Source organism: Fusarium subglutinans (genome assembly GCF_013396075.1).
Source record: "Fusarium subglutinans strain NRRL 66333 chromosome Unknown NRRL66333_c0000001, whole genome shotgun sequence".
NCBI lineage: Eukaryota > Fungi > Ascomycota > Sordariomycetes > Hypocreales > Nectriaceae > Fusarium > Fusarium subglutinans.
Genome location: NW_023502064.1, coordinates 167,621 through 192,896, shown reverse-complemented (window position 1 = coordinate 192,896; position 25,276 = coordinate 167,621). Strand labels below are relative to the sequence as shown.

Here is a 25,276-nt window from a genome sequence, read left to right as displayed (position 1 = left end):
GGCCTTGCTCACTTTGGTAGCTCTGGTAGCATTGGCAGAAGCGGTTGCTTTCACCACTTACCTGACTCCCTTGAAATTATGGGTTGTGGTGTTTATCTTGGTGCTGCTTTGGGTGCTGCTTTCGGTGGTTGTAGATGATATAAGGGGGTCGGCCGACGTGAGGAGTGGCCATTAAGACAACACGGGGTGCTCTTACATAAGTCTGAAGCATTTCGGGTCACAGCCAACTCCACGACCTCGAAATCTATGCACTTTTGCTCTAATTTTCTTACAAGTCCTTGGGAGGAATGTCTCGAAACATCAGCTTGCGGCTCACCGTAAAGATGGGCCAACACGTTCTTTGCGCCCTTCGGCCTCAAAAGGGGTGAACAGAACCCACCATCTTGCCAGCCCTTGACATGACGTTCCGAATAGGGTTTCAAGGCAAGAAAAGGATATCAGAAGCACCATGGCGTTACGAAAATGCCTAATCTTGAATGTATTCATTTACCAGACTCTGTTTCTCTGTCCCTTGCGTCAGCCGTAGGACAGACAAGTTATGTGCAGGGCCGGAAGGTTTTAATTCTTCGCCTAAACTCTTCAAACAATGATCATCTTATGGAAAAGGTGGTCAAGACTTTTGCCACAGTTAAAATATAACGGCCATTGACTGACCCTGAGCGGCCACGCCGAAGCAGGCTGATATAATTGGTTGTAAAACTTATATCATTACAGGCAACCTAAACTTGTTCTAATCGGATTCTGTTGTTTTTGACCATACGAGCATGACTATTTCAATGCCTGAAGTGATCAGTGGGATTTATAATTGCTATTGGTTTTGTGATGACCCTGGCTAGTCCCTGAATGCGACTGATCCTGAAGACCATTGCTTTATGGAGACACACTCTATTTCTACGACATGACAAAGACTATCAGTTGTTTCGTGCATCTCCATCATCATCTCCGACTCTCCTGAACCGCTTAGCCATAAAGATAAACAGCCCACCCAAAAAGAGCGATGCACCAGCAAAGATCTGCGCACCCAGATAATGACCCCCAGAGTGTCTAATAATCATACCAGCGATAGGCGGCCCAGTAAGAGTTGCAATACTGTTCGTCGTAAAAATCATGCCCATCCTCACACCTGTCTTGTGCACATCCGTTGTCAAATCCGACAAAGCTGGAGGGAACAAACTCATGGATGCTCCAGCCACAATGCCGTAAATACTAGCCCATACGTACAAACCCGCTTCTGTGGACACTGCTGGCCACGTGAATAAACAGATCGATGAGATAAACACGACGGGTATGAGGACTGTGATGCTTCCGAAGCGATGTGCGATGGCGTTTGGTAGTGAACGACCGATGATTCCGACACCGTTGACGACAAGAAGGACATTCAATGCGGCCGAGTATGTGAGGGGTTTTTCCAACTGCGAAACTGCAAAAGAAGCAAGGTAGTAGAACGGGAAGAATGTTCCCCAAAATGTCTATTCCAGTTAGTATGCACATACGCCTTAGCAATAGCACAGACTTACGAAGAAGATTCCGATGGCAAAGAACAAGTACCCCTTTTCTTTGAACGACGCTAGATCGATCCACGGCCCTGACTGTCTCGGCGGTATTCTAGGTCTCAGGAGTAGATTCGCCATGACCAGCGTGATGAGCTGCACCAACCCCATAGCTCTAACCGTCCAAGCAAAACCAATACTCCCAAGAAGCTGACGAGCCATAGATGGAAATATCAAACCACCCGTGGCACTTCCAGTGGCAGTGATTCCAAAGGCCAGGGCCCTTCTCCGCTTAAAGTATGTAGAAACAACAGCAAGACTAGGAGTAAACATCAGACCGTTACCCAGCCCTGTGCAGAGACCCTGTGAGAGGAGGAGTTGCCAGAATGTCGTACTGAGAGAAGTCATGAATACACCAAGACAGGTGAGAAGTGTGCCGGCAGCAAATGTGATGCGAAAGTAGCCGGCGTCTGTAAGGCGACCAGAGAGGGTTCCTATAAAGAACAGGGCAGAGATTTGGACCGATCCTATCCAGGATATTTGGCTGGCTGGATTATCGAGGTGTGCTGCGTAATAGGTCTGAAAGACGCCAAAAGAGCTGTTGTACCCCCTGATAGAACGTTAGTCCTGTTAGTGCACAGAGGATCCAACTTTGACATACCATGAGTTTAGCATGACTATATGCCCGGCAATGGCTACAAATAGGTTAGTGCTGCATTTGGCCCTATTTATAAAAGAGCTTACCTGACGCCCAGGCCCAAAAGCCACCATCGGGCGGAGGTCCATGGTCACTGTCCGCAACCGAAGTGCGACTCATGACACGATCCAAGACGGAGAGTCTGTCCTGTGGCTGAGTGTATCCATCTTCAGATATGTCGTCCTCCTTCTTTTTAAACTCAATCTCATCACCATTACAGCCATTCCAGGCTCCTTCGCTCAGAAATAAATGCCTCTCATATTTTCCATGGCGAAGAGACTCATCGCTTTCCTGAAAAGGTGGCTCGGTTGTGTCTTTATTCTCATGCGATGATCGATGCGGGGATGGCATTTCTGTGAATAGGGAAGAAGAGGGACGCATGTGGAAGTCTTGGAAGGAGAGGTCCTCAGAAGCTTGAAGAAAAATATTTCATAGAATGTCAAGAGAAGAGATTAAGCTAATCTCAAACCTTTTTAAATATCTCTGGTCGCACTAACTTATTTTTCTCATGGCCTTGTAGCCGAACATAGCCAGGAAACTGTCCGTGGAAATCATCCGAGCCAGACATCTGGAGCGCTAAGAAAACACAAAATAGCCCGAAGTCTGTAAGTGACGTAGAATGTTTCTAACGTAACCGAATGATTTGTACTCATCATAGCAAACGTCTATGTTTGTGTCATGGCCACGATTCTAGAACGTCTAGTATGCCACCAATTCCTCGCTACTTACAAGCTTTGCGACAAAACGGTCAAGACCCAGCACTGTGCTGCTGATTGGCCAATCAGCAGCAACTGCACAGACTCACAGTGATGTTCTCATTCGCTTATCTAATCTTATCTGATCATCAGACAATCAATCAGCTGCGTCTCCATCTCCATCACCATCACCAGATTCCCCTCCCCTCAACAAATCAACCATGACTCTCGTCCCAATAACTCTCGAGAGCGCTAACGCGCATAACTCATGCCAAGTCTTATTCCCTACCCGACGAGGTGATTATCTCATCCAGGTATCGTGGCCTCTTTGTTGGAACGATCGCGCTCCAGTAAATGACGATGCAGTCGTCTCCACTGTGTAAGAAAAGCCTCACCGAGAACACAAACGGGGGATGGGATTAATCTGGATCAGGTATATCGTCGATGGAAATGCCTACTTTTTTACGGCTACGGATATCGCAAGAAGATTGGAGTTTATGCATCAGACGAGAGCTGTAATCGTGGCTGTTGGGTATCCTGACAAGACTTGTGTTTTTGACAAGCGGCGGAATGGAGACTTGACACCGGAGTCTTGGGATGGGGTTTATGATATCCCGCCCGGACCGGATGGGAAACCATCGCTTGGTCCTTTTGGCGGCGCGTCAGACTTTCTAGATATCATCAAGAACGACATCCAGCCGTATATCGAAAACACGCTCTTCCCGAATGCATCTCTGGGAACAGGTCCCAAGGCGCTCTTCGGTCATTCTTACGGCGGTCTCTTCACCCTCAACGCGCTGTTCACAATGCCAGAGTCTTTCGACACATTTATTGCTGCGAGTCCGTCCATCTGGTTCAACAATTGCAGTATCGTTCGCGACCAGGAACAGCGCTTCAATGAGCGTGACCCTTTGACCAGTCGCGCGCCAAGATTGCTGGTCATGTTTGGTGGAGCGGAACAGACGCTGATTCAATTGCCTGGTGAGTCGGATGAGAAGTTTGAGAAGAAACAAAAGGGCGCGACGCTGCGAAAGATGAGGGATAATGCTCTGGCGTTGGTGGCGAGGATGCAAGAGTCGCGTCATTTGAGAAATGTTTGGTGCTGGGAGTTTGAGGGTGAGGATCATGGTTGCGCGGCACCGTGTGCGTTGCAGAGAGGGCTATTGAGGTTTCTTATGGATCAACGTGCGGGGCAGTAAGTTCCGAGTAACCAAGGTATATTTATTCTATCTCTGCCAAACATCAAATGGTACTACTAGAGCTAACACATGGCGAGTAGGTAGCAGAATTGAAAACGCAATCAGGTCTATCGAGGTGTTCTACGGGTGGCCGCTGTCTTGTCTTGTCTTGTCTTGTCTTGTGTATCATTTCGTTCCTCTCTTCTTTGACGCTTCTCTTGGCGCTCTTTTCTGAGGCGCCTTTGTCTTGGTGACGCGTCCAGTGGCAACCTTCTTTGTTGACTTCTGGACAGCCCGCCAGTTGAACTTTGCGGGGTCAAAGGGTGGACGATGCACCATGGGCTTGGTCTCGGCGTCGTAGACGAGCATAGGAAGGACAGGCCCGTATGACTGAGGCCTGGGCCGAAGGCGCTGGTACATATCGTCGCTTTGCCGTGCCACAAGGTTGTGTTTCCGTAGGCGCGGCACTGTGCGTTCTGCTTGCTTGTCGAAATCATCGAGAATGGTTTGGAAGCATTGAAGGTCCCATGCCGCCATGCTCTCAAAGCTCCAGGGAGGTCGGAGGCCGCTCTCTGGACCCAAGATATGGGGGATGGTCCAGGCGAAGCTGAAGCCTACAAGCTGTCCGTCTAGGTACTGCTGCCACTTGAGATCCCGAATCACGATGCCTGACTTGTGCAACTCTCGAAGATTACGCAGCAGCCGAGGCAGGTGTCCAATGCTTTTCTTAACCACCGCCCAGTCTGGCCTTGGAGGCGGCCAACGCACCAACTTTGGACCCTCAGAAGAGGGCACCCACTCTTTGACGATGGCCATCATGGGTATGCGGAGATCGTCGTGCTGCAAGAGGCAGCTGATCACACCTTCATCGGTGGGTTCTTTGTTCCCTCTAAAACCTAGAGTTTTTCTTGCGCCGTTTCCAAATAGTAGGAAATATCGCTGGACCTTCTCGTCGCTGAGATCGAATTGCAGGTATCCATACGACTTGACGGCGAGGTCTTCACGGCCTAGCTCCTTCAGGCGCCCAAAGACACGGCATTCGTTGTAGAACGAGGTTGCATGGAGGCGCAGACTATCAATCGTCGATGGGGACATTTGACCCATTTCTTCGGGGGGCTCGTATCCGTCGTCCAGGTCGTGCGTCTCGTCGTTAATAGGGTCCATGAGGAAGCTTGGCTCGCGGGCCCAGAGACTAAAGAACTAATGGATGAATGGGATGGTTAGATAATGGAGAAATAGAAGAGGGGGCGGGAGCTTGAATGGTAAGCTTACCAGCTTGATAGCGTAGACTTGGCCATTGATTTCGACTTTCCAAACTTGAGAATGACATCCAGAGCCGAGACGCTCGATAAGTTTGAAGTCGCAGGTTGTGGTATCGTCAACGAAACACTCGAGCTTGGGACCTTGGCAGTCCGGGAGCGGTTTCAGCTGAGGCATGAGAAGATTTGTCGGTTCACGGTGGTATGTATGTGAGGTGTTGTTTCAGTATCTAAGACGTAGGGGTCACAGGGATCTGAACGAATTTGGATTTTGATGGGTGTAGAATACAACACGACATGGGACGTGTTTATATGTTAAAACGCATTGAACACCAGACTAGAGCATGTGGCGCAATTGTCAAAGAAAGAGAGTCCAGAAATAGAACAGCATTCGTCAAAGAGGGACGTTATAGAAATAGCGCAGGACTTCTCAAAGGGGAGAAACATACGAACAGTGCTCTCGTTGTCAAAGGGCAGACTATGTGAACAGAACAGTACCATAATCGAGGAAAGGGAAGAGCCCAGGAACCATCCAGGCAATGCCAGAGGGGGGGATGGGGATGCTGCAAACCGCCCGTCCGATAGCGATTCTCAAAAGGGGGCTGGCGACAACATGGCCAGAAGACTGATCCCCAGGAAGAAGCAAAATATGACAGAATCCCGCCATGGTTTTGTGCGCAAAATGAAAGATGAGGAAGTGACACATTGGGGGGATGGCTAACTGGCTTGGGCCATTACCCTCCCGTCTGGCTGTCTGAGCTTTGTTCAACCAGTGCGCTTCACTTTTTATTAGCATCCAAGGTTACGCGACCGTAAAACAGAATGTTGACTCCAAACTGGTCGGCCGCAAGACCATGTTTTCTTTATCTTGACACCTAACTCAGCATGTCTTGCTCGTTTTGCCTACCACCTATTTATGTGCTACAAACTTCCCTATCCATCGCAAGGCATCTTTTCCCGTTACGTATGTTAATAACCACATTGTTATTCTTGTGTTACTACACTCTATCCAATTCCTACTTATCCGTCATATTATTACCAAATGGTGATAGGTTACTTGGCTAGAGCGGGATGTTATGTTACTACGTGATACCCGAAGTCCTGGTAGGCCATGGCTAGCTACTAATTAGGGTCTTTGTAGCAGTGGATAATTAGAAAAGCTGCTTGGAAATTACCGCAAGTCAGCTACGGATTCCAAGGTCATTTACCTAATTTGTGTTAGCTACTACTAATAAGAGAAGCGAGTGCGAAATAGTTAGTTTGGCATATGAGGTCGGCTCTGTAGCCTGCGCCAAGGGATAAGAGGCTGTAAATGGTTATTCCGGTTCTAGTAGCTCGGAGAAGGCTTTAGCACTTTGAACAGAATAGAAATCTTAGAAATATAACCTATGGTTTGAAAATGACTTAGTATGGTAAGCTGTCATGTGTGTAGCTGAATCTGTGACTTGGTGGTATCCTGTAACTGAGGATCATCTGCTGCACTTGCCGCACACTCTTGAGAAGCACCGGACTATGCGATTGTCGATCGTGTAATGTAATGTTTCCGGACAATGCAGCCTGTTTTGGCCATGTATATGATCAGCGTGGGCGTGATGCCTACCAAAGGGTTTGGCTGTTTGCCGCTAGACTCAACGTCGCCACAAAGTAGAAGAAGTCAGTCAGTTGCTGATAGTTCCTGGTCTATGTGAACGCTGTGGTAGACTCCAAGTACGCTACAATGCCAACGGAGAAATTGCTGTGTTGAGATATGAAGGGAAGAGGCTTGACAAACGGTGGTGGCCAAGGTTGCAATCTGGCAGTCCCTGATGTCCAATGTCGCAAAGTGTTGCGAGCGCCTTGCATGTAAGTTAGCTCAAATGACGAAGCGTCGTTCCATTTCTTTCGTATGTTAGAAATCGTAAAGGGAATGGAGGTTAGCTCGCTGCTCACAGAGCCCAATCCCAAAAGGAAAGCGGCGAGTATAGAATAGCAGCAGATAGTGCATGGGAACCGTCCTGTGCTTCCGTCTCTTGAACGTGCGATTACAGAGGGTCAATGAGCGAGCCACACGATTGTTAGCGGAGAAGCGCAACGATACCGCACGCGATGGAGACTCGACTGCTTTTCATTCGTCGTTTGCGCTGTCATTACCAAGAACTGAGTTTGCTATAAAGCCAGCTACCAAATAGAGCTGACTATAATCCTAAAGGTCAAAGTCTGGTGTTCTATCAGAGCACCGAAGCCGCCAAACTGACATAAATAGGTCAACTTCAACCAATGCAATTTCCCCTCTCCATCTCACACGACCAACTCCAAGTACAGGGAGAGGCTGATCCTAAGACAACATTGACATCTAGGCAACTCCAAAGTTAGGGCGTTGTATGTCTGTGTTTCCATATGCCGTACATTCAATTAAAAGATGCACACCTTTTCTGTCGCGCCCTGCAGGGGGAAACGAATGTCATGTGATGAGGATTTACGGAGTAAGGTAGGTTGGTTCAAATGAGCTGGGGAAAGAGATCAGATAAGATTAGATGCGCCAGAGGATATCGTGAGTGGAGTTGGAGCATGTTTTGTGGATGGATAAAAAGTGGTGCGGCTGATTAGCGATTGTGATTGGGTTAATTGAGCCTCAATTGAAGTTGGAGGTTTATGCTGCTCGTTGGGGAAATACCCCAGATCTTCAATGATCACTATAAACCAACACTGCAGTAGTTGGTGAGCAAACAACGTGCTTAATTGAGCTCGGGTACAGTAATTCCGCCCCTCACGAATACATACATACCCCCCTCACCACCGAATCCTCCCAGCCGCGAGATTAATTGCTCGTACCAACGACACTGCACTGCGTCATCAACAACCCGCCCACCACACGGCTCACGAAGCCGAGTCTCGCCCACATGGCACAAGTGATTGGTGGTGCCTTTTAGTTCCCTGACTCGAAGCATGTACCTTGCATGTGACGCAGGCATTTCTCTCACAGCATACGCAGTGTCGACACGGTTAAAAGAATAATGCCCACCACATCCAATCGTCTTGCACATGTGCTTGATCCCTCCCGTGCACGTGGGCCCTTGTTTATCTGCCGTGGGGGCCTTTGTCGATCCTTGTTGTTATCCCCTCTAACCCGTATTCAGAATGGTACACTACGGTGGACTCGTGTGCTGCAGCTTTCCCGTAGGTGGGCCGGCCGGCCATCTTGGTTTCTTAAAAGACGGGCCATCTGCACCCTGTTGATCATCTGTCTCTCCTCTTCTCAGCTCCTGTACGTTATTTCTTCAAGTCTCAGGACTTGACATTCACGACAGTTATTGTTTCATCGGCAAAGTGGGGAGTTGGGAACAGGACGAGCATGGATCACAAAACATCCCACTTGCCGACATGGCAGGATAACAAAACCGCGGGCGAAAAGGCTGGTCCCGCTGGACAAGATGAGAAATCGGGTCTTTTGAACGACAAGACGAAGAATCAACAAACGATGGATATGCAGCAAATCTTTACCAATCGCCTCATGCCTGTCGCATTCGCTCTCCCGTGGGTGATGGGGATGTTAATTTCGTGGATCCCATTCATCAAGATCTCGCTTTACAACGCCCCCGATTTCCTGTACGTGCATCACCAAGGCCTCACCCGACCGTGTCTAACAATTGTAGTATTCTCGCCGCTCTCATCAGCACCCTCGAGGTCCTCAGCATCGTCGCAGTCTTTATCTTGACATCCCTCCGCCCCTCAATGCTCGACACCGAACCTAGCGCCAGCACGACTCTCAAAGAGAAATTCTTCCGCGCGTGGTTCTGGTTCTTATTCATCAGCCCTTTTATTACTGGAACAATGGTTGTCTTGATGGCGAGCGACATTTCGTGCGATCCGGAAGATGATCTGGATATGTTTCAACCAATCTGCCAAGTTGGCATCCGTCTCATTAAAGCGACTGCTCTGTGTCGCGCTGGAATTATGTACGTCACTTCAATTCAGTTACCTCTCTGCCGGTTAAACTAACATCTCATCAGAGCGACATTTCTCTTTGCTACCTCTTCATATTTAGAACAACGACCTACGAAGCGATGCACCGACTCGGACTCTGCATGATGTTTTGGAAATAAATCTATGGCGTCATGATCTTTTGTACAACGATACCCCAGAAAGCATAAAATAAAATATCTGCATTAACATCAAGCCCAACCTTTCTATTAAGCAAATAAACTTTATCCCAGTTTCAAGATTTCTCTACCGAAAACTTTTGGCGCCACTTGCTATTGTTCCTGATGACGTTCTGGTCTGTGTTTAGTGCTGCTTAATAATAAGCCTTGAGAGCTTTTTAGTGCTATCTCGAATGCTTGCTTTTTGGTGCTCGGATGTCGCTCATGCGTTATCATTGAATGACGCCACGCCACGTCCAAGCATTGTCCCCTCCCGAGATACCCGCCTCCCGAATCAATTCTCCCCATCGAGGGGTTCAACCCGTCGCTTGCATGCGTCGACACTGCGAATCGCTTGCGTTGCGTTGCGTTGCTTTTTTGCGTGGTGATACAATCCGCATCTCCCACTTTCCGGCAGTTGTCGTAAGCATTTCGCGTCGCACTGTAGGTACCTTAGTTCAAGCCAAACTCTGTTTTAAGCATAGCCAGCTTCTCAGCTCTCCGCGTATTCATCACGTTACAGTGACTGCGCGCGCTTTGGCATGCAACCAAAAAGAATTGAATTGCAAGCGGGTGGCTCGCGTGCACTTTTTCTCTACAGAGCTAGAGAGTTGGCTGTGCCTCTTTTCGACATGGTGAGAAATGTCCCTGGGCTTTTACTAACCTCGTTCAAGATGCGAATTTCTCGTTTGGTCTCGTTCGGCTGCTTCCGTGGGCGTAGCGGGCAGGGCGCTACGCCCGATTGAATCTTATCTCCCGTCTTCCGAGGTTAATGCTTTGGCTTGCATCCTTAGACGCGGGATTGGTTGGATTTCGCAGTCAGCGCTGAATCAGCGCAACTCGGCGTCAATCGACTATACTGTATACAAACATATCCCTTCAGTACGTGAATAAAACCAAACCACAATACCCTATGCCTAGACTTTATGAGAACATAATTGCGTTATTTGTCTTATCTTATACTTGGCCTACGTAGCACTCACCGTAAATAACTGGATATTTTGTCATCATGTGCAGGATGATTCCACAAATAATTTACTCGGCGTTATCTGCCTGATTGTGAGGACGAATAGGGTATCAAGGAGATACAGGTTGAAGGCCAAGATACTTCTGATAAGGATTTATTGGTACATAATTGAAAGGCCCCCAATGCGACATGTCCGGTCGTCAGGATAGGCATCTCGGGCCGCTCGGTTATGAAATATCGTTTGTTCAATTTGTAGATTTCTTGTGTGACGCAGGATGACCAGATTGACACCTCAAAAATAGAGAATCGGAATGAATTGATCCCTGTACAGCATTCTATGTGCAAGTACGCATCCAATCTTGTGTTTTTAATAACAAAGTGGAAAAAGCGACTAGAAAATACAATCAAACAACGCTTCCCTGTTTCTTGGCAACCAACGCTTTTGTATGCAAACGTAGTTCCTTTTTAACGCCCCCAATCTTTTAACCAATCGCATAAATATATCCAATCAAAACAATACCCTTCCTACTCCTTGCCAACCAGCCCTTTTCGCCTCGTATCAACAACTGTCAGAAACTTATCAAATGCCTTCCGATCCCTGTCCTTCTCCTCGCAACTAACCCTCATGATTTCCTTCCCATCACCAGGACTATCAGTATAAGGGTGGCCCCCATCCTCAACATGCTCCACGTACTGGAAAACCGCGCCAAAATCCTGAACCGCCTCAGATCCATAGCGTCGAATTCCAGTGCCCGTGGTAAAGGGGTGAGGACACTCAAAGTGCAGATGGCTGGTATCTTGGAACGGCTGGAATATAACCTCGTGGTCTTCTTCGACGTATTCGTAAAAATCCCCCTCGTAGGTCGGATCAATTGCCTTCCAAGCACTGCCGCCGTCTAGGCCCCAGCCCTGTCCGATTTTAAAGACGCGGAGGTTCGGCATGGTGTTGGCCCAGTGTTCAAAGATGTGGTGCCAGCGGGTGTGTGTATGGTAGGTTGAGCCCTCACGCCAGGCATTACGTTTCACCCGCTCGGCCTCCTCTTGACAAAGACAAACCGCCCGATTGCGATCCGAGTGCAGAACTGTGCAATCATCGAGATAAAGCTTCTCCATGCCAAGGGATCCGATCCACTCGACTTGCCACCATTGACTGAACTCAAAGTTTCCCAAAGCGAGAACCTTGAGGTTGGGCATATCGTTGGCACCAATCAGGCGGAAGTCAGTGTTAGGAAGCCATCCCCACAAGTCTGGGGAAAACAGGGACAGGACCTGGAGATTGCTGGCGATGCTGGGGGCGAGTACTATATCAAGAAGATCGTGGTGGATATTTTGGCTGCTCTTCTGCTTTGTAGTGATGACTTGAGGGTCATCAAGATTACCTACGCTGATGCGCAGGTCTTTCAGAGCTCCCGAGTTCATGACTGATTGAAAAGCAGGAAGCGCTTTGATGCGGCTAACATCAACAAGATTCGAGATCGTCAGGGTCTTGATAGGATGTGGAGTGCCAGTCTGAGCCTGTTGATTGGTCAACTTAGGTGAAGTCCTTGTGTCCTTGTGAACATAATCATGTACCTTCCAGGCATTCTCCAGCCAGTGAAACACCATCTCCAACACTCTTTGTTGCGTATCTTGGTAGATATAAGATCTATCGTGCTCCAGACGTATGTTGAAAGTGTCGAGTTTAGGAAACACGGAGATGGAAGGAATAGCATCGAGGAACTTGGCTATGAACTCCCGGCGTTTATGTATCGGAAAAGATCCTGTCCATGTATCGCAAGTGACTTCTCGCACGTGGCATCTGAGATGTTCCGTCATGGCGATGTTGATGAAACGCTGTGGCTCATCTCTATGAGCGCGGAAACGGATGGCGCGAAAGATCATTGGTGTGATGAGGCGGCAGAATGTGTGGCTGACGAGACGAAGGTCGATGAGGGAATATTTGTATATGTATCCCAAGATCTGAATCTGAAGCTCTTCGGGGAGAGCAGAGAGAGAAGGAGCAGACATCGCGGTGATGATGATGGAGAAAGTCAAGATGTGAAATGAAATTGAGAGTGAGGCTGAGATTGAAGTTGGTGAGCTGTCCGCGGAGATGAGATGACTGAAGTTGGCGTTGAGAGATAAGGCGATATGTGGAGTCAACTTGAGTCAGGTCCTCGGAAATGTAAAGGAGGAAAGAAAACGGGAGACAATTTCAGAACGAGAAGGGGGTTTTATAGTCAAGGGAATGATAGAAACTTGTATCTGATAAAAGTTTGATTTCTGAGTTGGTGAACAAAACGAGATGATTGAAAGCTTGATTGGGTACGATATTGCCAATGGACAAGCTGAGCCACAAGGTTTGAAACCTTAACGTTAGTTTTGGAACAGGATATGCGGTATTTAGAGTGTGATTATATAGACTTTAATATATCGGTGTTGTGATCTGTGAGAATGGAAGCTTGAAGGTCTCAAGGTTTAGAATAAATGCTCGGGAGTGGGGTGAGGCTATGAGTCAACCAACAACTTTGACGATACGAACCAAGGAAAAGAACAAGAAATCAAACAGAGAACGATAGGCTGCACTAAAACATGGTTTACCAACATCCGACTGTGTGTTTCAGAAATTATTTTATTTAGACATGTCATATTCTCTTCCACCAACTTGATCGTTCCCGATTGGCTCAATCATCCTTTGTCCAATGATACTTCGCCGCAGGATGATCAGCCGGCGGTCTAGCAACGCCCTTCTTCCCATAGACATTCTCCCTATACGTGCCTCCATCAACAGCATAATCCTCCCAAAACAACCCCCTCTCCCTCAACACCGGCAACAAATCAGAGATAACCTCCTCGAAACTCGCAGGCATAAGAGCATACGCCAGATTGAACCCATCGACGTCAGCTTCATTAACCCATCGCTCCATCTCATCTGCGATGCGCTCTGGTGTTCCTGCGACTGTGGCGCCTAGACCACCGACCTTAATGTGATTTGCGACAGTATGCTTCGTCCATTTCGGAACACCTGGGATCGACTTGGACCATGATTCCACAGCTGAGCGAATCGCATTTGACTCAACATACCGTAATTCCTCATCATCACCATACTGCGCAAGATCAATCCCCGTCCAACCCCCAAACAGCGCCAACGCACCGTCCTCAGACCCATAGCTCACAAGCTCTTTATACTTCGCATCAGCCTCCTCCTGCGTCTTTCCGATAATCGGACAAAACAAGGCCAGAAACTTGATCGCTTTGGGATCACGATCGAATTGCTCTTTTGCTAGGGTTCTGATCTCAGCTATGTTCTTCGCCACTGTGACGGGGCTGTGGCCAGCGACGAAGATGGCCTCGGCGTGCTTGGCGGCAAAGTTCTTTCCGGCTTTGGATGTCCCGGCTTGGAGGATTAGGGGCGTGCGTTGCGGGGAGGGCTGGCAGATGTGAGGGCCGGGGACGGTGTAGTATTTTCCGGAGTGGTTGATTAGGCGGACTAGCGAGGGGTCTGTGTAGATGCCCTTTTCGCGGTCGAGTTTGACTGCGTCGTCTCGCCAGGATGATTGCCTAGATTTGTGAGTGAAGATTCAAATGAAGATGATGAGTTACGTACCAGAGCTTGTAAGTGACATCGACGTATTCTTCGGCAATGGCATATCTCTCATCGTGGCTCGGCTGTTCAGTATGTCCCAGATTTCGAGCAGCAGAGTCAAGATAGCCAGTCACGATGTTCCAGCCAAGTCTTCCACCAGTTAGATGGTCCACAGTACTGAGTCTGCGGGCAAGATGATAAGGCTGCTCATAAGTGGTCGCCACGGTTACACCAAAACCAATATTCTTGGTAGCGGCAGCCATAGCTGGCACAGTAGCAAGGGGTTCATTGACAGGCCACTGTGCACCGGAAATGATGGCAGGATCTGGGTTGCGAGGACCTTTGTAGACATCATAAGATCCCTGAAAAATGTGAGCGATATGAAATGTAATGCAATGAGGGTAACTCACAAGAACATCCGCGATGAAAATACCGTGAAATTTTCCCTTCTCGAGAAGTTGAGCCAGTTTCACCCAGTGGCTGATATTATTAAAATCCCATGATTTATCATCTGGATGTCTCCAAAGACCAGGTGATTGATGACCGCTACAAGATTCAACAAAGGCGTTGATGATGAGCTGCTTTTTGGCCTTTGGGGTCTCTTGTGATTCAGACATTTTGACTGCAAGATGTCCCTCGGAATTGAGTGAATGAGGGGTAAAGAATGAGGTAATATTAGTGAGTGAGACTTTATGTGAGCATAATACTCATATAAGTGAAATGCGACATATAAAAATGTTGCGCAATCGACCGACTAGAATCGCGTGCTTGCGGAGAGGTGGGGCTGTACCTTGAGATCTACTTCTCTCAATTGCCGATATCAGATGGTGTGACGAGACTAAACACTATTCTCGGATAAATGGATGTGATACAATGGCGCTCATATTTCATTTTGTGGCTTTGTCGTGTAACCTGACAGTTGATTTGGTTCAGCTTACGCCTGAGTTCCATTTTAGGCAATTCTCATATTGTACAGCAAGAACGGGCCCGTGCCTCTGTTGTTTTCTTTTTTCTATAATGATCAGGGACCGAGGGCCCGGGGCTTTGTCGGTAAGCATTTGCCGAGATAAGCGTAGATCACGTCAGTTTGTAGATGCAGAGTTTGGATATCACATCTCATCATTTTAGGGCGAAACACGCCACCGCGCCGAGAGCATGAACTAGCCAGGATGTAGATGTGACAGGAAAATAGGACAGGGGGAGACAAAAAGATAAGCACATATTTATGTCTAGGTACTATGCTCTAATGTTGTGTAACAAGGAGTAAGCACGAGGCTGAGCTTGACTTAGTAGGAAAATGGACGACCTCCCTATCCCAACATACCTAGGTCATTCATAGGTTATAGGAAGTAAAAGAACTTTAGTTTTTATCTCTGAGTAAGAATACAACCAACTAAACGTTACTCTAACTTTATATCAAACTCAACCAGATATTTATTACGACCAGTATAGACTATGGTCATAGATTTGCTTGTCCCTCAATGAAGTTCCTCTGTCTATCGAGTCGCCGAGTCTGGGGTCTCCAAGTTCATCGGAAACAAACCTGATCTTGAATCACTCGTCGCGGAATCGAATCCTTGTCCTATAATCCCGCCAGGGAATGCTGTCGTTGGAAACCCGGCAATACACTCTGAGAAAATATCATTTTCTAAGACCGCATTAGCAGATATGACTGAAGGCAGAATCGAGGAAAGAGGGGACGCATAGCTAGAAACATGATTTATTTGGGCCGCTTACCGTCGTATATGCCCCAAGTAAACTGATCAAGAGATACATTTGTATCCTGAGGCGTATCGGCCATAGGATCAGCAAGAGGTTCACCGATCTCTTGTTCCTGCAGCTCTAGTCTGAGGCTCAGATAATCAATGGCTCGCTTGGCTTCCCTAGATACTGTGGTCGATTGCAGCCAAAGTGGATATGCATTACGCAACCGGCCGTGAATCTCTGTCCCTGTGCTCTCGTCCAGCGAAACATCTGACTGTGTTTTGACCAGCTGTACATAGTAACACAGGATGCTCACGCCTAGCAAAAAGACTGCACGTGGCCGGGAGGACAGGAGCATCCACCTAGCCCACCTTGCAGGGTATAGCAGTCCGTCTGCCTGCGTCTCCTCAGCTTCTTGTAGCTTTCGGTCCAGTTCCATGATCTCGGTGTATGGATGCTCCTTGGTGTCATTAACAAGATCACTGACCAGTCCCATCATGTTGTCTATCCTCCCCTTAGCTAAGCTGTATAGCACGGGCGTGACTTCAGTTTCGGGTCTCGAAGGAGGTAGATCGGTGGTATTGTCGTCGAAATCCGAGTCTAACAGATTACGCGGCTCAGCCGTGTCATACTGCTGCGACTTAAGCACGCACAGCAATGCCATCTGGCTCGAAAGACGAAGATCTAACTGCACAATGACAGCCCACACGCGCCGCCGCTTCTCACCAGAAAAGGGCGTAATGCTTGGGAAGTGGCTGGGGTCTCAATGGTAGCCTTCACTCAAGGCGAGCTGGACGATGACACCTTGCACGAGCCATAGTCCAGTCTCATCGTCCTGCGACATAAACGACTCACAGATGAGATAATTGATCAAAGTTTCGAGTACGTATTCTCCGCCTTTGGTGTACTGGCCTAGGATAAGGCTGTGGAGAGTCTGTTCTCGAAATAAGCGCACTCGTTCGTGAATTTCAGGATCTGTTGGGTCGTCGATGGAGTGTTGAAATAATGTAGCGACGCTCATTACGCTGAAGAGGAGGCCGATCCAAATACACGGTATGGCCGGAGGATCCTGCCAAAACTTATCATACTAGTCAAAATGTCAGTCAAAGCAAGGATCCAGGGAGGAGATTCCAGAAGGAGGAAAAAGGGTAGAGCAGCCATATTGTACTGCAAGTGTACACTCCGATACATAGTAAATTCCATACCTCTTGAAGGAAATGCCCGCTGTGAAGTATGCTTGGTACAACGCCTTGTGTAATGAAGTATCTCGCGACCAGACGATCAACAACGGGCCGCGGCGGGATGGAAGCAAGAAGATCAGCTTTCGTGGTATGGACCGGCTCATATAACAGTCTAGGTCCCGGGCTTTGGAGAAGCACATGATCATTGGTGTCCAGCATCCGGGACTCCTCTTCCTCCTCGTAGTGGTCTTTAAGCTCAGAGATACTATCAAGGACAGCGGCCCAGTGGACACTCCCGACGTAGCTGGCACTGACAACATGTGAACTAAGACGCATGCTACCGGGCTCTGAGGGTGAAGGTGCGGGTGGGTTAGCAACTTCATTCCCCCGTGATATAGATGCACGATCTATAGCTGGCACGAGAGTGTTCTCATCGAGTGGGGCTTGAGGGACCGTAGAGACACTTTGAGGTGACTTGGCTTGAGACGAAAGCTCTCGAATAAGACCATCAGGATCGACATCGGGCGTACTTTGTTGCTGCGCAAGTAGGGTACGGACAAGCTCCTCGAGCTGTTGGATACGATGACCGACACTAACTTTGCTCTTCCCTTTACTTGGCCCGCCTGATTCGTAGGTACATGATAACCCGATTCCTCCATTTGTGCAGGTTTTACATGGCAGCTGACGGTCGCATCGCACCCTAAGCGACTAGCCATTAGTCTAAAAGCCTGCGAGAGCAATAGGTGGGCAACTATACTTTCGGTTCCTACAAAAGGTACATGATAGCAGCGGCTTTTCCCGCCGACGATCCCGAAGTTGCGGCGCCGAGTCTTTGATTACAGTGGCTGATCGCTGATGCGGCTAGTTTGGTATTTCTGTATAGGCGGGCGGCTCATGAGAATCCATTTAATGGAAGCTTCGGCTTATTTGTTGTGAACAAAGAGCGTGGTTGAAAACAGGAGCGGAAATTGGCATATGGAACATTCGACGGAGCAAAGTGGTGATGGGTGCTCTGCAAAGGCGGGGCTATGGTCGGAGCATTCGACGGAGCATTTAACGGAGCATTTTATGAGCCAGTCAGAGGTCGTCAACAACCGTGCCCCACTAATGCACTTATGTCTTTCTAGGTGTATCAGGATCGTTAAATGTCACTTTCAGTAAATATCATAATTGCTGCCTCCCATTAACAAAGTCGGAATAAGCATTAAGATATTAGAAGTTTGATATGAACCTCTGACTATTTGAGGTAAATAACGTTTATGGGAGGCGCCTCTCCTTGTATTATTTCCTTTGATTTTCATTCGCTGGATGATCTGTCGCTAATGTCTAATAACGGAGCAAATCCGGGGCAAACAAGATATCACGGCATGGCTAACTACTACTGGAGCTTGCCCTTAAAACCATCATCATTTCTTCCCTTATAACCATGGATAACTTGGTTTCCAAATCAATCAGCATCGAGGAAGAAAAAATAAAGCACAGAAATTAAAGTCTCGAATAGCTTACTCCACGGCCCAGTCTCAACCACGACACCACATGACGAGTGTATCTGGCAACAATGGTGAAAGTCCAAGCTGAGAGCAGCAACACCGTTTGCGATAATGAAGCTAGCACGGCAGTCAGGTTCGATGATACGGTTCAAGGCAATATTGGTCATGAAAAAGAACCAAGTACCGACAGGCAACGAGGAACGAACTCTGACGAGACCCATGCTGCAAACGTGAAGTCTGATGCCGAAAAAGGTGCAACAGAAACTGGCGAGGGATCTCCTACGCCAGACCCAAACATCGTCGACTGGTCGGGCCCCAACGACCCTGAGAACCCACGGAACTGGTCCAAAGCCTACAAGTTGACCAACATCATCGCCATCAGCCTATCCGTCCTATACACCAACCTCGCAACCACAATGTTCGCCCCCGGCGCCGCTACAACGAAACGCGAATTCGGTTTCAAAAGCAACACAGTTGAAGTCCTGACCATCACCATGGCATGACTCGGTTTTGCGCTTGGCCAGTTATTCATACCCCCCATGTCTGAGGTCTTTGGCCGCATGCCCATCTACCGCACCAGCTCAGTATTCTATATGGGGTTTACGGCTGGTTGTGCAAGAAGCACTAATGTTGCTGAGTTTCTGGTCTTTCGGTTGCTAACTGGCATGGCTGCTGCGTCGTATATGTCTACTGGTGGGGGTACGGTGGCTGATCTTTTGCCGAAGGAGGAGAGGGGTGTTGCGATGGCTATTTTCACGGCTGGACCGCTCTTCGGGCCTGTACGATTTCTTTTCGATGTTTGGAGATTTTGGTAAGCTAATAGTCAAACTAGGTCCTCGGTCCCATCGTGGGAGGATTCGTCGTTGAGAGTCTTGGATGGAGGTGGTGTTTCTACCTTACTTTGATACTTGTAAGTATCACTCCGTCCACATCCTTTTTTCCCCTTTTCTCTTCTTTTTTGTTGCGTCAGCTAACAGGAGGTGTAAATACCAGGCCGGTTTGGTTACAACCGTCACCTTTTTATTCATGCACGAGACGAGCTCCATCAACATACTCAAGTCCAAGGCCGCTAGACTTCGTAAAGAGACAGGCAACCCGAACCTCCGCGCCGTCGGCGATAAACAGATCCCAGTCAAGCAGCTCGTGCTCCATGACCTAACCCGACCTATGCAATTCCTCTTCCAATCGCCCATCGTCGCTCTAATCTCACTCTACATCGCCTTCAACTTCGGCGTAACCATGCTTCTCTTCGCCAGATTCCCCACGGTATACGAAAATACTTATCACTGGAGTGTCAGCGTTTCCGGACTGGCGTACATTGGTGTTGGAGTTGGCTGCGCCATAGGCGTCATCACCTTTGCCAAGCTTAGTGATCGTCTGCTGAAAGCTAAAGGAGGAAACTACCGCGCTGAACGACGACTTATCATGATGATGTTTGTCTCTCCAATGTTTCCAATCGGGTTGTTTATCTATGGTTGGACCACTGAGTACAAGGTGCACTGGGTAGTGCCCATCATCGGTACTGCAATCGTAATCTTACTGGTGCTTTTCTGCCACTTGCCGCCCCGACACTCTATGCCAACCTGGGCCTGAGTTGGGGAAACAGTGTTTTGGCTTTCATTACGGTTGCTTTTATACCTGTGCCGATTTACTTTTATTTGTGCGGTGCATCCCTTCGGAAAAGGTTTCCTGTCGAGATCTGACGCAGATGATGGTGCCCCCGACTCATTCTAGGAATCTTGATATCTGGTAGAAACCATGTGTCGCCAGTGCCCTGATGCCTCTTTTCCTTCCTAATTTACTATCTTTGTTTTTCCTTTCTAATTTACTGTATTTAGCTATTTCCTTTTAGACTAGATTCCTACTAAATAGAACTAGTTAAAGATATATCTTAATAAATTTATCTTAGACTTTAATATAGTTTAAAAACAGATTTACACCTCAAATACTTTAATGCCTTGACAAATAACTAAGAATCATTAAAACACCTTCATTGAGGTAAATTGCTTAGTCATGCGACATGACATGCTTTGTGCCGCTCATCTCATCATTTTAGACCAAAAGACGCCAATACCCCGGTCGAACCTTGATGACGCCAATCACGCAAGAGAAGGTCAGCTCATGGATACAGTGGCTGATAACCGCTTTGACACTGACACAATTACTGGAGAATGATCGCCATAGATAAATTGCTCAACTGCCGAGGTTAGCTTGACCTGCAGACAGTTTGACCCGTTTGTCCCTGCAGCTGTGATAACGACATACCCGACGCTGTATACGCAATGTGAGGAGATATCTGCCTATATAGACAGCATGACTCTCAGGTAATTTTTCTCAATTTGTTATTCTCTATAGAGTCATATTGTCATCATACCCCAAAATTTCGCATCATGGCCACCACTTTTGAGAGTTCTGACCCAGCTGTCTACAAAGAGTATGAAGCTCAGTGGTCCACTCTCCCCACTGACGCTGAGGGCTGGATCAAGCGTGCCAAAGATGTCGCTCAAGTCCTAGCAAAAGACGCTCCAGCTCGAGAGCGCGCAAACAAGTCTCCAAAGGCAGAAGTTGCTCTTCTCAAGCACTCTGGTCTTCTCAAGATCCTCGGTCCGGCTAAATATGGCGGTGGTGAACAGCCATGGAGTATTGGCTTCAGAGCAATTCGCGAAGTCGCCAAGACGGATGGGTGAGTCCTATCTGACATGATATGAGACATAAATGCTGATGAGTGACAGGTCTGTTGGCATGCTTCTCGGCTACCATCTCGTCTGGTCCACAACCGCCAACGTAGTCGGAACTCCTGAGCAGGCAGACCGCACGCACAAACTAATCATCTCAAACAACTACTTCGTCGGCGGTGCCGTGAACCCTCGCGACAACGATCTCAAGATCACTTCCAACGGAGATAAGATTGTCTTCAATGGTTTCAAGAACTTTAGCACTGGCGGTGTGATCTCAGACTTGACTGTTCTTGAGGGTGTTTATGGTGAGAAGGAAGAGCACATCTTTGCTATTGTTCCGACGCAGCAGCCTGGCATTCAGTTTAAGCATAACTGGGATAATGTTGGGCTGAGGCTTACGGAGTCGGGGGGTGTTAATATCGAGAATGTTGAGGCTCCATGGGGTGATGCCTTGGGATGGGATGTTGAGGCCAAGAAGCCTGATCCCAAGATATTGGCTATTCCATTTACCAGCCTCTTTTTGCCGACGTAAGGTGTTTGTGTGTCTTGTTATTCTTCGAATTTGCTAACATGAGATACAGAATTCAGCTTAACTTTGCCAACCTTTACCTCGGCATTGCGGCTGGTGCTCTTGAGTTCGCCAAGGAGTATACTCTCAAGAACACTCGCGCCTGGCCCTTCGGCGGCGATGTAAGTACCAAAACCTCCCATAACAACATTCTCTAATAAATCACCAGAACAAGGAGAAAGCAACAGACGAATTCTACGTCCTCTCCACCTACGGCAACTTCTTCGCCCACCTCCGCGCCACCGAAGCACTCGCGGAGAAAGTCAACGCCGAAGCAGACTCCCTCTACGCAAAGTACTCACAAGATCGCTCTGCCGTTACAGCCGAGCAACGCGGTGAATTTGCCGAATGGGTCGCCAGTCTCAAGGTCGTCACTACAGACACTGGTCTTAAGATCACGTCGGGAGTGTTTGAAGTTACGGGTTCGAGGTCGACAGCTGCCAAGGTTGGGTTAGATAGGTTCTGGAGGGATTTGAGAACGCATACGCTACATGATCCTGTGGCGTATAAGAATAGGGAGTTGGGAAGGTATCTTTTGTTGGGAGAGTATCCTGAGCCTACTTGGTATACTTGATGAGATAGTCATGATGTTAGATATCTCACAGGATAATCACTGAGAATACCATACGACGCCTAGTACTTGAGCCTGATGGATATTGTGTAAGAATGGTGCACTTTATCGATAGTTAGCTCTCTACAGCTTCTAGTCTCTGACACATGGAGACCCGAGTGAACAAAAGGCCAGCTCTCCCATCGTAAAAGAATTACAAATTGCATCCAAGTGCTTCAAATCCCCCATTTCCGGAGCTAAGCCCTGAACAAAAGAGATCTCTTCCTTTCATGAACCAAACCCTCAGTTCTTTGCCTTCTTGGTCTCTGGCCCCGCGTAAGCATCAGTCTGGCCAATCTTGGTCCAAGGAGCGAAAGCCTGTTACAACGGTCAGCTAAGAATTATCACAATGAATAGAGAACACTCACGTTCTTGACATTGTGCAGCGTCGCAGCAAGTTCAGGAAAGTGTCGACACAAAACATCCTTCATGGTGTTATTCTGCACCCAATTGATGCCCTCACGAGTGTACACCTCAGGACACCAACCATCACCGGCAAGGAAGCGATCGGACTTGATGCGGCGAGTGGCCATGAGGATAAACACGCGGAAGGCAGTGTCGCTAAAGCCAAAGCCCTTGGGCAGAGGCTCGCTGAGCGTACCGACAAGAAGATCTACGGCTTCGAGATCGCCGTCGTAGACTTCTTCCAACTCAGCAGCCAGCTTGGCATCACCGCCTGTAAGATCAAGGAAGCTCTTTGCGGGTGCCATGTGGAACAAACGACGGAAAGCGTTGTAACGAGGAACGCCGCGCTCACGATCACGAAGAATGTCAATGGTTCCCAAGTCCAAGTGGCGACCGTGAGGAAAGTCTTTATCGCCTGGGATGTTCAAGTCGCGCAAGAAATTGGGCATGTTGTGAGCTCGGATGGCACCTGGGTAGTTGACGCCGAAGGAGTAAAAGACATCGGCGAATGATAGACTCAAACCTGATTTGTCGTCGTCGAAAGGCTTGCGGGCTGACTCAAAGGCAACGTCTTTGATGGGAAGTGTACCCTTGTGTTGACCGTCTTTGATGCTGAAGAATGCTACGTTATCGGGGATGAGAGGATGGAGACGGTAGACGGAGACGAATTCTTCTGTGAGGCAGTAGGGCGCGTTGTCGTGATCGACACCTGATCCGGGAATACCAGAAATGACTTCTGATTTGTTGTCAAAGACACGGCCAAAGACATGCCAGAGCTATTAAAGTCAGTCAGTAACTATTTATAATGGGGACCAGTCTATCAGAGGACATACCTTGTCACCCAAGAGCCCCCACCAATTCGCATTCATCCCAATCTGCAGCGCCGGGTGCTGCAGAATACCCGGTGTCCACTCAACAGTATGAATCTTGGCCATAAGAGCACAGTTGATAAGTCGCGCAGTATCAAAGATCTGATCACTCGACCAGCTCGGATTCGAAAGATGAAGCTGCGTGGCAATGGCGTTATGCTCAAGCGCAAACAAGGCGTGAAGAAGTTCAAGCCCCAACCACCAATTCTGTCTGAACCCAGTCTTGGGGATACCATCCTTCGATCGAGGGAGGAACTGCACGCCATCTTCACGCGTAACATGAAGTTGACCGGGATATGATCTATCACACTTTGCTCGGAGAGCTTTTGTCTCAGCTTCAGTGGATCCGTAGATCTGAGAGGCGTCCCACCAATGGGTGCACTCGTTGGTATAAGCAGGTGTTTCTATATCTTGTTGTGAAAGAGGATCATCCTTCTTTGTTCTGGGAATTTTCATGATGCGCTCTGACCATCTGTCGGCTTTGTCTAGAGGAATCTCAACGTCTTTGTCGCCGTTTGTGACGAGGGAGTGCTGTGCCCAATCATGGACTTGGAACTGGATCCAAGCTGCGGCGAGAAGATTGACGATTTCGGCGGGTTTGAACTGGCCTTCAGGTCTAGCGAGAATCTTTTCAGAGATAAGTCTTGGGTTTGGAGTTAGAAGTTCCTGCTGAGTGGGCGGCGCGGTATTCTTTCTGGGAACATTTCGGCCAAATCTCATACCAGCACAGCCCATCTTTGGCTGCGCCAGATCGTTGAAATCACCATCAGAGTTTCTAGTCGCGATGAACTTTGAATTCTTCACGGGACAATCAGCCGCAGTGCCTTGAAACTCGGCGTTGGGGTAGGTGTCGTGAAGGTTCTTCTCGCGGAGTTCATATCGAAGAGCGAGGAGATTAAAGACACCGAGCCATGTGGGCAGTCTGTGCCAGTGGACAAAGATGTTTACAACTTTCCAAAGACGAATATAAACGGACTTGAAGATGGATTTAAGGGAAATCATGTTGAAGTGAGAGAGTCCAATGAGTAGTGTAACGATAGAAAAGGAAACAGCGAGGGACTCTTTACTGAGTACAGAAGCCATCTTGCGTGTGTCCCTTAAATTTCCGGAGGGGATCATGGTCGCTTTATACCTGTAATCACGGGCTTCGAACTAGGCAGAATATAGGCACATGCAGGCCATCCCTCCTTGTGATCTATCACCAGTTGGGCGAGGGGCGTCGTGCTAGGTAACACAGTATGTGACGAAGCTTATTTGTTGACTCACGGGCTTGTATCCCCCTCCATTCCATATTTTTCTGAGCCATTTACCTATCGTGAGCAAAGACAGCGGTGATGCCTAGCCGAAGAAGTGAATGGCGTTCCACAAAGTGTAATCTCGGTGACTGCCGAAGCTTACTGTAGGCAATCACAAGAGTCTCGTCATGCACCGATTGAGCTGTGCATTGCATGTGTTACTGGGTGTTATGGGCATGTGAAATGCTAAGAGGGGAGGTTCGTGTGGCGTTTGTTCAGCCCTCAATAGTTCAGCCCTGGGGCGGGAGCTAAGCGCGTATAGAACACGCACCATACCGTATTCACAGCAAGATATGTGATAGTGTCCCGTGAGATCAATAGTTTATCGGCCTAGAACCAAAACTGAGCGTTTTAGCGTCATATCGTATCTCGTGGCTGCGGCTGAGGATGCGATAGGTATTTGGTGGTCGAAGCTTGTTTCTCCCGTTACGAAAACGTCGTGTTTGATTGGTTGATAAGGGTTCGCAGGTGAGACATGGCTATGCAGCTGAAAGCTGGACTACGTTT

General features: G+C 48.2%; 11 protein-coding genes across 11 annotated transcripts; 5 read left to right on the top strand and 6 right to left on the bottom strand.

Annotated features, from left to right (window-relative positions):
- Positions 1-911: 911 nt before the first annotated feature.
- Positions 912-2,568, bottom strand: FSUBG_68 (monocarboxylate transporter 4; the record flags this gene model as incomplete). The annotated part of the gene is made up of 4 exons (XM_036685036.1): positions 912-1,469; positions 1,518-2,100; positions 2,152-2,185; positions 2,235-2,568. The coding sequence occupies 4 exons, from the start codon at positions 2,566-2,568 to the stop codon at positions 912-914; spliced, it is 1,509 nt and encodes a 502-aa protein (XP_036544206.1).
- A 535-nt stretch (positions 2,569-3,103) lies between these two features.
- Positions 3,104-4,081, top strand: FSUBG_67 (hydrolase of the alpha beta superfamily; the record flags this gene model as incomplete). Its single annotated transcript, XM_036684926.1, has 2 exons — positions 3,104-3,261; positions 3,316-4,081. The coding sequence occupies 2 exons, from the start codon at positions 3,104-3,106 to the stop codon at positions 4,079-4,081; spliced, it is 924 nt and encodes a 307-aa protein (XP_036544205.1).
- Positions 4,082-4,246: 165 nt separating this feature from the next.
- On the bottom strand, positions 4,247-5,497 carry FSUBG_66 (uncharacterized protein; the record flags this gene model as incomplete). The annotated part of the gene is made up of 2 exons (XM_036684815.1): positions 4,247-5,260; positions 5,333-5,497. The coding sequence occupies 2 exons, from the start codon at positions 5,495-5,497 to the stop codon at positions 4,247-4,249; spliced, it is 1,179 nt and encodes a 392-aa protein (XP_036544204.1).
- Positions 5,498-8,650: 3,153 nt separating this feature from the next.
- FSUBG_65 (uncharacterized protein) lies at positions 8,651-9,387 on the top strand (the record flags this gene model as incomplete). The annotated part of the gene is made up of 3 exons (XM_036684704.1): positions 8,651-8,904; positions 8,952-9,254; positions 9,309-9,387. The coding sequence occupies 3 exons, from the start codon at positions 8,651-8,653 to the stop codon at positions 9,385-9,387; spliced, it is 636 nt and encodes a 211-aa protein (XP_036544203.1).
- A 1,542-nt stretch (positions 9,388-10,929) lies between these two features.
- On the bottom strand, positions 10,930-12,411 carry FSUBG_64 (uncharacterized protein; the record flags this gene model as incomplete). The annotated part of the gene is made up of 1 exon (XM_036684593.1): positions 10,930-12,411. One exon carries the CDS (start codon positions 12,409-12,411, stop codon positions 10,930-10,932), a length of 1,482 nt encoding a protein of 493 aa, XP_036544202.1.
- Positions 12,412-13,067: 656 nt separating this feature from the next.
- On the bottom strand, positions 13,068-14,586 carry FSUBG_63 (alkanesulfonate monooxygenase; the record flags this gene model as incomplete). The annotated part of the gene is made up of 3 exons (XM_036684483.1): positions 13,068-13,944; positions 13,991-14,331; positions 14,380-14,586. 3 exons carry the CDS (start codon positions 14,584-14,586, stop codon positions 13,068-13,070), a joined length of 1,425 nt encoding a protein of 474 aa, XP_036544201.1.
- A 1,103-nt stretch (positions 14,587-15,689) lies between these two features.
- On the bottom strand, positions 15,690-17,513 carry FSUBG_62 (uncharacterized protein; the record flags this gene model as incomplete). The annotated part of the gene is made up of 4 exons (XM_036684373.1): positions 15,690-16,357; positions 16,529-16,760; positions 16,879-17,450; positions 17,501-17,513. 4 exons carry the CDS (start codon positions 17,511-17,513, stop codon positions 15,690-15,692), a joined length of 1,485 nt encoding a protein of 494 aa, XP_036544200.1.
- Positions 17,514-18,412: 899 nt separating this feature from the next.
- On the top strand, positions 18,413-18,847 carry FSUBG_61 (major facilitator superfamily domain protein; the record flags this gene model as incomplete). Its single annotated transcript, XM_036684263.1, has 1 exon — positions 18,413-18,847. The coding sequence occupies one exon, from the start codon at positions 18,413-18,415 to the stop codon at positions 18,845-18,847; it is 435 nt and encodes a 144-aa protein (XP_036544199.1).
- A 36-nt stretch (positions 18,848-18,883) lies between these two features.
- FSUBG_60 (major facilitator superfamily domain protein) lies at positions 18,884-19,937 on the top strand (the record flags this gene model as incomplete). Its single annotated transcript, XM_036684155.1, has 3 exons — positions 18,884-19,123; positions 19,177-19,254; positions 19,338-19,937. The coding sequence occupies 3 exons, from the start codon at positions 18,884-18,886 to the stop codon at positions 19,935-19,937; spliced, it is 918 nt and encodes a 305-aa protein (XP_036544198.1).
- A 797-nt stretch (positions 19,938-20,734) lies between these two features.
- On the top strand, positions 20,735-22,200 carry FSUBG_59 (acyl dehydrogenase; the record flags this gene model as incomplete). Its single annotated transcript, XM_036684045.1, has 5 exons — positions 20,735-21,027; positions 21,077-21,550; positions 21,604-21,712; positions 21,760-22,118; positions 22,173-22,200. 5 exons carry the CDS (start codon positions 20,735-20,737, stop codon positions 22,198-22,200), a joined length of 1,263 nt encoding a protein of 420 aa, XP_036544197.1.
- Positions 22,201-22,443: 243 nt separating this feature from the next.
- Positions 22,444-24,593, bottom strand: FSUBG_58 (feebly like; the record flags this gene model as incomplete). The annotated part of the gene is made up of 3 exons (XM_036683934.1): positions 22,444-22,518; positions 22,569-23,381; positions 23,439-24,593. 3 exons carry the CDS (start codon positions 24,591-24,593, stop codon positions 22,444-22,446), a joined length of 2,043 nt encoding a protein of 680 aa, XP_036544196.1.
- Positions 24,594-25,276: the final 683 nt, after the last annotated feature.